Source organism: Myodes glareolus, chromosome 9, assembly GCF_982192425.1.
Source record: "Myodes glareolus chromosome 9, mMyoGla1.1, whole genome shotgun sequence".
In the NCBI taxonomy this organism is placed as follows: Eukaryota; Metazoa; Chordata; class Mammalia; order Rodentia; family Cricetidae; genus Myodes; species Myodes glareolus.
This window is the reverse complement of record NC_142034.1, coordinates 62,470,773-62,483,297: the sequence shown is the minus strand read 5'-3', so window position 1 is coordinate 62,483,297 and position 12,525 is coordinate 62,470,773. Positions and strand designations below refer to the sequence as shown.

At 39.2% G+C, this 12,525-nt stretch overlaps 1 protein-coding gene across 3 annotated transcripts in view; it reads right to left on the bottom strand.

Annotated features, from left to right (window-relative positions):
* Ulk2 (unc-51 like autophagy activating kinase 2) overlaps positions 1 to 12,525 on the bottom strand; it is a 73,278-nt gene that overhangs the window by 3,349 nt on the left and 57,404 nt on the right. For all 3 annotated transcript variants that reach the window (XM_048448183.3, XM_085695059.2, XM_048448184.3), the window contains 6 exons: positions 7,730 to 7,879; positions 6,983 to 7,191; positions 3,147 to 3,325; positions 2,249 to 2,367; positions 1,852 to 2,009; positions 614 to 749 (listed from right to left, as the gene is read on the bottom strand). In XM_048448183.3, the coding sequence (XP_048304140.1) occupies positions 614 to 749; positions 1,852 to 2,009; positions 2,249 to 2,367; positions 3,147 to 3,325; positions 6,983 to 7,191; positions 7,730 to 7,879 (951 nt within the window). The remainder of the gene's footprint in view (positions 1 to 613; positions 750 to 1,851; positions 2,010 to 2,248; positions 2,368 to 3,146; positions 3,326 to 6,982; positions 7,192 to 7,729; positions 7,880 to 12,525) is intronic.

The window sequence follows — 12,525 nt, the reverse complement described above, 5'->3', positions numbered from 1 at the left end:
GGAAGAAGAGAGGCAAGGGGAAACAACAGAAACAAATTTCGTTTGAAAAAACCCTTAATGAAGGCTGGAAAGACGGCTCAATAGTTAAGAGCACTTGCTGCTCTTCCAGAGGACTGGATTCAAGTCCCAGATCCACTAACCACTCACAACTCTCTGTAACTCCAGATCCAGGGGGTCTGATACCTTTTCCTAGCCTCCGAAGACACCAGGCATGCATGTGGTACACTTACACATACATGTAGGCAAACACCCAAGCACATAAAATAAAAAAATAATAAAAATTTTAAATGCCATAATGATACTCAATTATTTAAAAACTAAACAAAAAGACTTAAAAACAAACAAACTATGAACCTGGCAGTGGTGGCAACACATTTAATCCCAACACTTAGGAGACAGAGGTAGGTGAGTTCAAGGCCAGCTTGGTCTACAGAACAAGTTCCACTACAGCCTGGGCTATACAGAGAAACCCTGTCTCAAAAAACACAAACAAACAAAAACATTTATGGCGTTTTATTTCTGAGTTTTTTCATTTAATAGTTTTGAGGCCAGCTGTAGAAAGCTGGACTGTAGGTGAGGGAGCACTACTGTGCACTACTATACAGCGACTTACATTTATGCACATTTTCAACATCGGTAGGGTCCTGCAGGATCTTAGTTAGGCCTTCCAAAAGAAGGGCTGCCTTGTGGTACCGATATACAATGTCTTCAGTTTGCTGAAACATCTCATCCAGGGCTGCAGATTGAACCTGGAACCAGAAACAAAATGAGAAGATTTGCAGCTCCAAAGATATATAAGTCCTTATAAACAGTGTAGCTTAAAAAATATTAAAATCAACATATTTTGATGAAAGGAAGAAAGACTATGTAATGTTATGGTTAAACCCAGAAAGGAAGAAGCAATATAATTCCTAGCATAAAATTCTTATTGTCCTAATGTAGTATATTGTTATATACTACCTGCCATTCCAATCAATAGTCTAGAGCAATAGGACATATTCTTGTCAGCTTACATTCCAAAGTTATTTCACAAAACTATTTTTTAGCTATTAAGGTAAATCTAAGGGTATAGCAATAGTACAACTGTAATTTCTCTAAATGGAAGAGATCTATTATGTTGAACAGGTAAAATAACATTAGTTCATAAATTTTCTAATTGAAATACTTAATAACTAAATGTTATATATTCCTCAGTCATTTCCCCCAGTAAATAGATAGAGAAAACTCCAATATTATACTCAGAGAAATGGAAAGCAGTTTTTCCTCAGTGTCTATATAAAGTAACTCAGTCAAACTCAAGCACCTACATTTTTGTGGATTAACAGAGCACTATTTTTTTAATAAGTTTTACAGAGCCAGAATTTCTTAATTAGCAGAAAAATGCAGAAACAGTAACCCAAATTTTAGATAAAACTATAAAAGGATGAGATCATGCCTATGTAAATGAAGTTTAAAAGAAAATATAGTAAAAATTATCAAGTGTAACAACTGGGATTATGGACTATAGTAAGTTTATTAAATAAGTTACACTACAACTACACTTGAGAGGCAGAGGCACGCGGATCTTTGTAAGTTCAAAGCCAGCCTGATCTACAAGAGTTAGTTCCAGGAAAGGCTCCAAAGTTACAGAGAAACCCTGTCTCGAAAAACAAAACAAAACAAAACAAAAAAAAAAGAAAGAAAGAAGAAAGAAAAGAGAAAAAGTTACACTATATTAAGTACTCAAATGTCACTTAAATCCAATTACTTCACTAGGTAATCACAACACTTAAGACTTGAGAAAGGGTAGGATATAAACTCTTAAAGGGCAGATCATATTAAGCAGGTGTTCAATAGCCTTGGAAAGGTTACCATTTCCACAGCACAATTGTAGATGAGTTTCTCTGCAGTCACACTGTTGATTTCATCAATAAATCTCTGTTTATCAGAGAAGAAGCGATTCAGCTTTTCTGTAAGTTTCTTGCACATGGTGATGCAGAATTTATATCGTTCATTCAGATTTTTAACAACTGAAACAAAGTTGAAATTGCAATTAGTTTTAATTTCCTTCCAGAAATAACAGTGACATGTACCTTTCCTGCTTTTGGAAAGAAAGTGACACTACATGGCCACTGAAAGACAAGACAAAGTCAGGTTCTCTGATCTTTCAGTATGAAAAGACAGATCAAGTACTTCTGACTTTTCTTTATCAAGGAAACAATTAGAAACAAAAGATCAGCAGAGACTGACTTGGGACATGCTCCTGTACCTTGTTTCACAGCTGTGGAGGGGCTCAGCTTCCCGGACTTGATCTGGGCTTTGGCGAGATGCAGGGAGGCTGCCAGCAGCTGTGCTGCTTTCATGTATAACACCAGCTGCTCCACCCGCCTGCACCAGAAGACAGGAGCAGAGAATTATTATCCTTGGAACTGACCACAAGATTCAGCATGCCAAATATCAGGCCACAGAGGACTTCATCCTCAACCCTCTCCCCTGCATGCCCCAGACAAGGTTTTCCCATGTATCCTTGGCAGGTGTCAAATTTATTAACCCTCCTGCCTTAGTATCCCAAGTGTCGCATGTGTAATACCACACCTGGCGCCACCTTGACTCATTTAATTTTTTTAAAGACCTCTTATGAGGTTTCTTTCTTTTTTTAAAGATTTTATTTATTATGTATACAGTGTTCTGTCAGCATGTTTGCCTGAATGCCAGAAGAGGGTGTCAGATCTCATTACAGACAGTTTTGAGCCACCATGTGGTTGCTGGGAATTGAACTCAGGATCTCTTGAAGAGCAGTCAATGCTCTTAACCTCTGAGTCATCTCTCCAGCTCCCGTCTTGACTTTTAAATATACATTTAACTCATAAATAGAGAAAAATTAGTATGGAGAAAGATATATGAACTTTGAATATTACAGGAACACCGAAACAAAAATCCGTATGACCTCCTTGGTCATCAAGTATCTTCAGTTGTAAATTTTCAGAGAAAGGTGATGTTAAGGTCATAATAAATTTTTGTAACATCTCACACAATTAAACAACTTAGATTTCCTTTCAGCTTTTAAAACTGAGACATGATTTTTTAACACACAACAATGCTTATATTTAAATACAAGTTTATAGGAAGCGTAAAGAAACTGGAAATGAATGGCAGGAGGCACCTACCCCCAATCTTTGCTTAGCTGGCTGATCTGGTCCACGACTACACTCTCCTGAATCTGGTACAAGGACACAGCAGATGTGCACAGCTCAGGGTTCCCACCCCTCACTGCTGTTAGGTCCAGCACGCATTCAGTAAACATTAGCATCACGTTCAAATGGCGTAAGGTGTCTGTGTGTTCTCGCTGCAAAGGCAAGGTGTTTTATAACATTTTACATTAAGGACTTAAATGTATTGTGTATTCAAGGTTTTTCCATACTTATGAATGTTGGAATGATCAAAGAAAGCCAGTGTTTTTAAATTTTAGAGAGCTGTAAGAAAATAAATACAAATTAAACTAAATATTATATGCAGATATGTCTGCATTTATTATAGCATCCACATAAGTAGGCTACAAAGGTTGCTGTGCTTTAACCAGAAAAATAAAACCAAACTAAGCCAAAATCTGAATAATTGAATCAATATGTATAAAACAAAGACATGACAAAATAGGCATCAGGAGTATAATGGTAGGATATACTACTGTTATATGGAGAGATGGCTCAGTGGTTAAGAACACTGACTGCTCTTGCAGAGGACATGGCTTTAATTTCAAGCACCCACATGGTGGCTCACAAACACCTGTAACCCCAGGTCCTGGTGATCTGATACCCTCTCCTGACCGCTATGGACAACAGGCACACAAATGGTGCATAAATACAATATAGGCAAGACATCCAAATACTGTATATGTGGTGTGTGTATATACATACACTTTTTTTCTTTTGAGACAGGGTTTCTCTGCTTAGCCTTGGCTCTCCTGGAACTTGCTCTGTAGACCACGCTGGCCTTGAACTCACAAAGATCCACCTGCCTCTGCCTCCTGAGTGCTGGGAATAAAGGTGTGTGCCACCACTGCCCAAGGAAAATAATTTTTTTGTTTTTTTTTTTGATTTTTAAGATAGAGTTTCTCTGTGTATTCCTGGCTGTCATGGAACTCACTCTGTAAGACCAAGCTGCCCTCGAATTCACAGAGACCCAAATGCCTCTGCCTCCTGAGTGCTGGGATTAAAGGAATGCACTACCACTGCCCAGGGAATATAAATTTTTAAAAATTTAAAGATTACAAAGATAGATTTGGAGAGATGCTCAGCGGGTAGAAGCACTTGTCATGCAAGCTTGAAATTCTGAGTTAATCTCTAGAATCCATCTGTAATCTCAGAACTGCTATAGTGAGATGGGAGGTGAAGATGAGGAAATCATCCAGAAACCCATGGGCTAGCTATTGGAGCACACAGTGCAACAGAAACAAGAGAGATCTTGCTTCAACAGAGTCCCAGAACCAACTCCCAAAAATTGTTCTCTGACCCCATATGGCATAAATGTGGCACCTACACTCTCATAAGTTAAAATATTACAAGGACACTCTTAACACTAAATTAAACCTTTTCCCTTTTTCTTTTTTTTTTCTCTTTTTCTGAGATAGGGCCTTGCTATATACACAGGCTAGTCTATAATTCTATCCTTCTGCTTTGTCCTCTGAATATTTGGAATTATAGCTGTTGCCAACAAGTGCTATATATTTTACAATTCAGTGAGTTTTAAGTCTGAGCTGGTTTTAAGTTGAGAGTGATTCACAATAAAGCTCTGATTTTCAGATGAGAGCATAAGAGACATTCTAAAGGATGCCCTTTCAAGACAATTTCAAAATTCAATTCTAAAATTTTCTTTTTTAATTATAAATGAATTTTAAAATTCCAAATAAAATTAAACATTTATTTAAATTGTGTGTTAGTATGTGTGTCTTTCCTTGACCAGTCTCCACTTGTTCTTAAAAAATTATTTGTATTTATTTGTGTGTGTATGCACACACGTGAAAGCATGCGCGTGTGTGCGTCGTATGGGCATACTTGTGCAGGAATATGACAGTCAGGTGATGATGTCAGGTGTCCTCCACCACTCCCTATGTATTCTTTTGAGGTAGACTCTTCCCCTGAACTTGGGGTTCCTATTTTTCATCAGGGCTAGAAGCCAGCAAGCTCCAGTGATTTCTCTGTCCCTGTCCTCTAAGAAACTGTGGAGTTACAGGTGGGTGGAGACACCTGGCTTGTTACCTGGATGCTAGATCCCAAATTCTACTCCTCAAGAATGTGTATTAAGTGTTCTAAATCACTGAGTGTTCTCCCCAGCCCATACCTTATGTTTTGTGACAGAGTTTCCCCTTAAATGGGAAACTGTGATTCAGATAGACTGGCTGGCAATAAGCTTCTGGATTCCACTCCCTTCCGGGCTGTGGTTACAGTCATGCCATGTCTGTTAGATCTGCTGGCCTGGTCTGTCACCTGTGAACACTGTCCCGTTAAGAGAGAAGCCTGCCCTCTTCCAAACTGCCAAGGGAAGCAGATATCAGGCCTCCTCCAGCCTGAAGTGGTAACTTCTGCACTCTCCCCCCACCTCCCTCACATTTTTCCTTTCCTCCCCATAACCCACTAAATAAACTCTATACCCAAACTCTCTCTGCATGATGTTATCTGTCTCCCACCCACCAAGGTGACCCGCCAAGGTCTCAGGGGACTTGCCATGGCCTCAGGTCACCTGCTGCTACCACTTGTGGGGCTAGCCTTCCCCCATCCCCTCCTTATATCTTAAAAAAATAACACAGACCCCCACTACTATATCTTTAAAAAAGAATAACAATGTCTATCTTTTTAAATGAGGGTTCTGGGACCCACTTTCAGGTTCCTGTACATGTGCAGTAAGCACTTTACTGAGTCCCTTCCCCAGGCCCCCAAGTTTTCCTGAAACAGGAGAATAAAGCATTAAAATTTCCAAATGTCTCTCATTTTTGTGACAGCATATTAGACTATATTCACCAATACATAGAGTGTTGTCCTTAAGTTGGAGTGAGGAACTGAGAGATACAACTCCAAAATCATAAAATGATCTCTGGTTCTAGATTTGTGCTCAGCATGGGACAGATGACATACACTGTGGTTTTTCCTGTAGAACTGGATCCCCAAAGGGAAAGTACTGATCTATGAATGTAGCATCTGTCTGCTTAAGCAGAAATATCTGTGTTAATGACTAACTTGGTAGTGTGGCTTGTTACTATTATTATTGACATAGGGTCTTACTATGCAGCTCAGGTTGACCTCAAACTCAAAACACTTCTGCCTCAGCTTCTAAGAGCTAGAATTATAGGTATGTGCCACCATGTTGGCAAAATTATTATTTAATTTTATAATTTAGTATTTTTACTATTTTTTTGAGAAGTTCATGCAATGTACTTTGACCATATTAACTACCTAATTCTCTCCCTAACTCCTCCCAGATCTATTATTATGACCTCCTTACTTTCTAATCTTCAGGTCCACATTTTTTAATAACCCACCAAGTCTAATTTGTGCTGCCTATATACTTATGGGTATGGGCCATCCATTGGCGCTACAGAGGCCACATCCTTAAAGGAAACTGCCTCTCCCTCTCAGAAGCCAAACTGTCCGCAGACTGGCATTTTAAATCTACGCTTAGATGCTTTTTACCTCATGAAGGAAAGAAAGTACTGAGGATAAAACATTATGTTTCTAGGGAAAATCTTTTAAATTCCTACAAATACAGTTGGGCACGGGTGGTGCACAACTGTAATCGCAGCAATGGTGACTTCAAGGTCAGCCTCGCCTACACAGTTTTAGGACCATCCAGGGTTCTATAGTAAGGCCCTGTCTCAAGCAAACAAACAAAACAAAACAAAAAAGGGATTTTGAAATTTCAGAAATACTTGATATAATTTGTTCTTTCATCATTGTTAGAACACCACATCAGATCAAGAATATATTCACACACCCTGCAATCTCTTCCTCACCTCCATCAGTGTCTCCTCTGGTAGTTCGGGGGCTTCAAAGGTGATGAGACCCTCTAGGCTGGGTGGTGAAGCTCCATAAGGCACGTATCTCAGGCTGGGAGCTGCCTCTGCTCCTGGTGGGGAAGAGCCCAAGCCTGGCCCAGGTGGAGAGCCCACACACACACGGCCACTTGCAGAGCACAAGGAGCCTCCTGAGCTGCTGGACCCCACTGCAAAGAAACAACACATGTAGCACATGTCCAAAGTAGTCAGAAGGGGCTTTCATACTAACTTCTCATTTACTGAACATAACCTATTCAAGTGACAAAGAAAAGATTAAAGAAAAGTCCCAGGCTCCTCATTCTATTTGAATATATGAACATGGTCTCTTTACGTATATACATACATACACGTATGCCTACCCACCAGAAGAAGGCACCAGATCTCATAAATGGCTGTAAGTCACCACGTAGTTGCTGGGAATTGAATGCAAGACCTCTGGAAGAGCATCCAGTGCTCTTAACTTCTGAGCCCTCCCCAGTCTCCCATGTAGTATATAATATATAGCATATAGTAAAGTATGGTATAGTATATATTAATTTTACTTTTCATATTACTTCATTTACTTCTGACATATAACTCTTTAAGGAGGGTAAACAGCTGCAATCACTTTACTGGAACAGAAACCAAAGCCTAGAGAAGTTAAGTGATTTGTCTGATTTCACATATCAGAACAGTCACGTAATGCACTAGATCACTGCTCTTTACCTGAGGTGGTTCTTGTTCGAAGGACCATGTGAGTACAAGCAGGGGCTGTGGCACTGTGTGGAGGAGACCCCACAGTGAAGAGGACAGCTCTGGCACTCGCTGCTGTTCCTGCTGGCAATGCCAACATAACACTACAGGCTCCTGCAGGAGCTAAAACAAAAAGTTGGCCAGATATTAGATTACATTCACAGTATCTTATATGGAACATAAGCAAACTTATGCTTTTATATGAATTTTAATGTTTATTTTTATTATTTTAAATTATGTGTATGTGTGTGATGGAGAGTATATGCAGGTGCGTACAGGTATCCACTAAGGCTAAGCATCAGATCCCCTTGGAGTTGTAGTTATAGGCAGTTTTGAGTTGCCTAATGTGGATGCTTGGAGGCAAACTAAGACCCAATGCAAGAGCAGTAAGTCTTTTAACTGATGAGCCATCTCTCCAGGCTTATTTAATATTAATTCTAAAATGATTATTCAATATACATTTCCAGTAAGAATATTTTAAGGGTCATAAAACTGGGTCAGCATGAGAAGTTGCCCTCAAAGCTGATGACCTGAGTTTGACTCCTAAGATCCTGAAAGTAGAAGAACTGCCTCTGGCAAGTTGTCCTCTGACTTCCACATTCATGCAATGACATGTGCATGCCTACATACATATATATACATGCAAAATAAAAAGCTTAAAGTAACTAAAAAGAGTTGGGTGTGGTAGGTCACATTTATTTATTTGGTTTTTCAAGAAAGGGTTTCTCTGTGTAGCCTTCTCTGGTCTGGAATTTACTCTGTAGACCAGGCTGGGCTCAATTCGGAGATCCACCTGCCTCTGCCTCCTAAATGCTAGGATTAAAGGTGTGTGCCACCACCATCCAGCTGGTAGTGGATATTTTTTATTTTTATCATCATATTTTTAATTCCAGCACTTGGGAGGCAGAGGCAGACAGATCTCTAGGAATTTGAAGAGCCTGGTCTACATTGTGAATTTCAGGCAGACAGGGCTACACAGTAAATAAAAAAATCTGTAGCCAGGCAGTGGTGGCTCACACCTTTAATCCCAGCACTCAGGAGGCAGAGGAAGGCAGATCTCTGAGTTCGAGGCCAGCTTGGTCTACAAGAGCTAGTTCCAGGACAGTCAGGACGATTACACAGAAAAACCCTGTCTCAAAAAAAAAAAAAATCTGTAAGAAAAGTAATTTAGAGTAATATCACTACCTCTGCGAATCTTCACACCAAAGCCTAGTATTCAACATTTTAGATAGTTACAAAATATCTAAACTGCAAGTTAAATCTGTTGATAATTAGAAGAATTAGACACTGAGAACTACAAATAAAAATACAAAGGGAAGGGGCTGTAGAAATGGTTTAGTAGTTTGGCAGTGGTGGCGCACGCCTTTAATCCCAGCACTCAGGAGGCAGAGGCAGAGGCAGAGGCAGGTGGATCTCTGTGAGTTCAAGGAGAGCCTGGTCTACAAGAGCTAGTTCCAGGACAGGCTCCAAAGCTACAGAGAAACCCTGTTTGGAAAAACAAAACAAAAAACAAAACAACAACAACAAAAAACCAACAACAACAAAAAGAAATTGTCCAGTGGTTAAGAGCACTGGCTGCTTTTCCAGAGGATCTGGGTTCAATTCCTAGTACCTAGCCAGGTGGTGGTGGCGCATGTCTTTAATCCCAACATTTGGGAGGAAGAGGCAGAGATTAATTTCTGTGAATTTGAGGCTAGCCTGGTCTACAGAGTCAATTCCAGCACAGCCAGACTACAAAGAGAGACCACATCTTGAAAAACAAAATAAAACAAAACAAAAATCAGTTCCCAGCACCCACATGGCAGCTTACAGGTCCCTATAAATAATTAATTTTGAAAGACTAGGATAGAGCTCAATGGTATGTGTGTGTGTGTATATATATATATATATATAATATATATAATATATATAGTACATATATTAATATATTACCTGGTATGACAAGACTGTAGGTTCAATTCCTAACACCACAATCGGGTCTACATAAAAAGTTCCAGGCCAGTTAGAGCTACATAGTAAAACACTGTCCTGGTGGGGAAGCTGAACAATATGTTACTAGTCTCCTATTAACTTTGATGCCAAGCCACACCTCTAACTGAAGATGCCTAAGAAATGAATGCCATTCAATGTCAGACACTGCTTTATGTTGTCATCTTTCCTTATTCCGCATCTTAAGCTGCAAGGTTAACTATTTCTAAGAAAGTAACTAAAAAGACATGGCACATATAGCTTACTAATCAGAAGCTTTCTGTCTTGATTTACAGAGCACAGAACATGCAATAACTTTAGATAATACTGGAGTGTGCATCATCTGACAAAACCTCCTAATCCTGTTCCTTAACTAGAATTGGAACCATGCATCATCTGCAAGAAAATAACATGTTTATTACCAAGCCTGGCCTAGAAAAGCATGGCTTGGTTATGACTGCAAGGGTGCTCTAATAAAGAGGTTGTGAGACTTGGAAACTGACATCATTTCCTGATCACTGCACTCTGAATTTTTTCCTTCCCTATATGAACAGTGATTGTACTGAGTTCCCTAAGGTGTAGATTTAAAAAATATTTTATTTCATGCATGTGTGTCTGACTGTATACATGAACATACAGGAACTGCTGGAGGTCAGAAGAAGGAGTTAATGACAGTTGTGAGGGTCCCGTGATGATGGTGTGCCAGAGGCCAGAGGCCTTGAACCAGACCAGTGACTCACAGCCATGAATATTTCTGGGCGGTGCTGAATGGACAAAAGAGTTTACTGCATGATACACAGCGGCTCCCAGTGCCACTAGAAGGAATGAAGAGGGGTTGGAGAGGCAGGAAAGACAGGAGTAAGGTGGGTTTTTTTGTTTGTTTGTATTATTTTTAGTTAATTGGGGGGGTCCTTGGGGATGCTGAATGGGTGAGAGGTGGATATTGAGAATCTGGGAGGTGAGCAAGATTGGGGTACATGTGAAAGTTCCAAAGACTCAATAAAGAATTGTGTTATTAAAAAAATTTATATAGAAAACTCTTCAGAAATGAATCGAAGAGTTGGGCTATTGCCTTATCTGCATAAAAATAAAAAGAGTAAATCTTTGACCTGAGGTTACACTGATATACTTCTTATTGGAGAAACGGGTCAGTGGGTGGAGCACTTGCTATACTATTCTGAGCCTGGATCCTTAGAACTCACATGAAGCTGAGCATGCCTATTATCCCAATGCTTCTATGGTGAGTGGGAGGTGGAATCACGAGAATCCCTGGAAACTCATGGCCTAGTCAGCCTAGCATAGACAGCACTGAATGAGACTATCTCAAACATGGAGAAGGTAAAGAATGGCACTGAGGGTGTCCTCTGACTTAAACACACAAGGCTACATGCATGCCTCTACTTTCACACACAAATATGAATATACACACAGACTGTCAAAGTTTTTTGTTTGTTATTTTGAGATGGTTTCTCTGTGTAATTCTGCCTATCCTGGAACTCCTTCTGTAGATCAAACAGGTCTTGAACTGAGAGATCTGCTTGCCTCTGCCTCCTGAGTGCTGGGATTAAAGGTGTGCACCACTACTCCCTGACACAGATTTTTTTTAAAAAAAAAAAGAAGATAAAAGAAATATTCCTAAGTGAAAAAAAACTTAAGAGAGCTTGAGATTACCAGATTTGATATTTTGACAAGAAATACCAAGGAAAAGTTCTTCAAGTCTTAAGTAACTAGTTCCAGAAAGTAATCCATATAAGTGAGGGGGAAATAAAGGTGCATTAGATAACGGTAAATATGTAATTATTAAAGAGTGTGACTACACCCTCCTTCTCCTTTCTCAAATGATTTGAAAAGTAACTTTGTAAACATAACATGCATGGAACTAGAGAGATGCCCCAGCAGTTACGAGCATTTATTGCTCTTGTAGAGAACCAAAGTTTGGTTTCCAAAACTCACATATATGACTCACAACCATTTGTATCCCATGTGCAACACGCACAAACATGGTGCACATAAATACATGAAGGTAAGGCATTCATATACACAAAACAAAATAAATAAATCTAAAACAAGAATAATATAATTCTGTTGTTGGGCCTGCAACATAAATAAATGTAATTTATTTGCTAATAACATAAAGAATACAGATGAGAACAAAGCTGTATCTGAGTAAAAAAATGTATTAGATGGAAACTCAAATCCACAGAAGCAACTAAAAACAACCAGATATGGTAAATAAGAAAATAATGTATTGAAATATTAATGTAAATTACCTTTTTATTAACTCAGCTTGTTTTTTTTTTAATTTTGGCAGGTGGTGCTGTCCATGCACTGAGTTCTTTTTTTCCCTTTTTTTATTGGTATTTACTGAGCTCTACATTTTTCTCTGCTCCCCTCCCTGCCTCTCCCCTCTTCCCTTCAACTCTCCCCCAAGGCTCCCATGTTCCCAATTTACTCAGGAGATCTTGTCTTTTTATACTTTCTATTTCCCATGTAGATTAGATCTATGTAAATCTCTCTTAGAGTTGTATTGTTGTCTAAGTTCTCTGAGATTGTGGTTTGTAGACTGGCTTTCTTTGCTTTATGTTTAAAAACCACCTATGATAATTGTCTTTCTGTGTCTGGGTTACCTCACTCTAATGTTTTCTAGCTCCATCCATTTTCCTGCAAATTTCAAGCTGTCATTCTTTTTTTCTGCTGTGTAGTACTCCATTGTGTAAATGTACCACATTTTCCTTATCCATTCTTCGATCGAGGGGCATTTAGGTTGTTTCCAGGTTCTGGCTATGACAAACAAAGCTGCT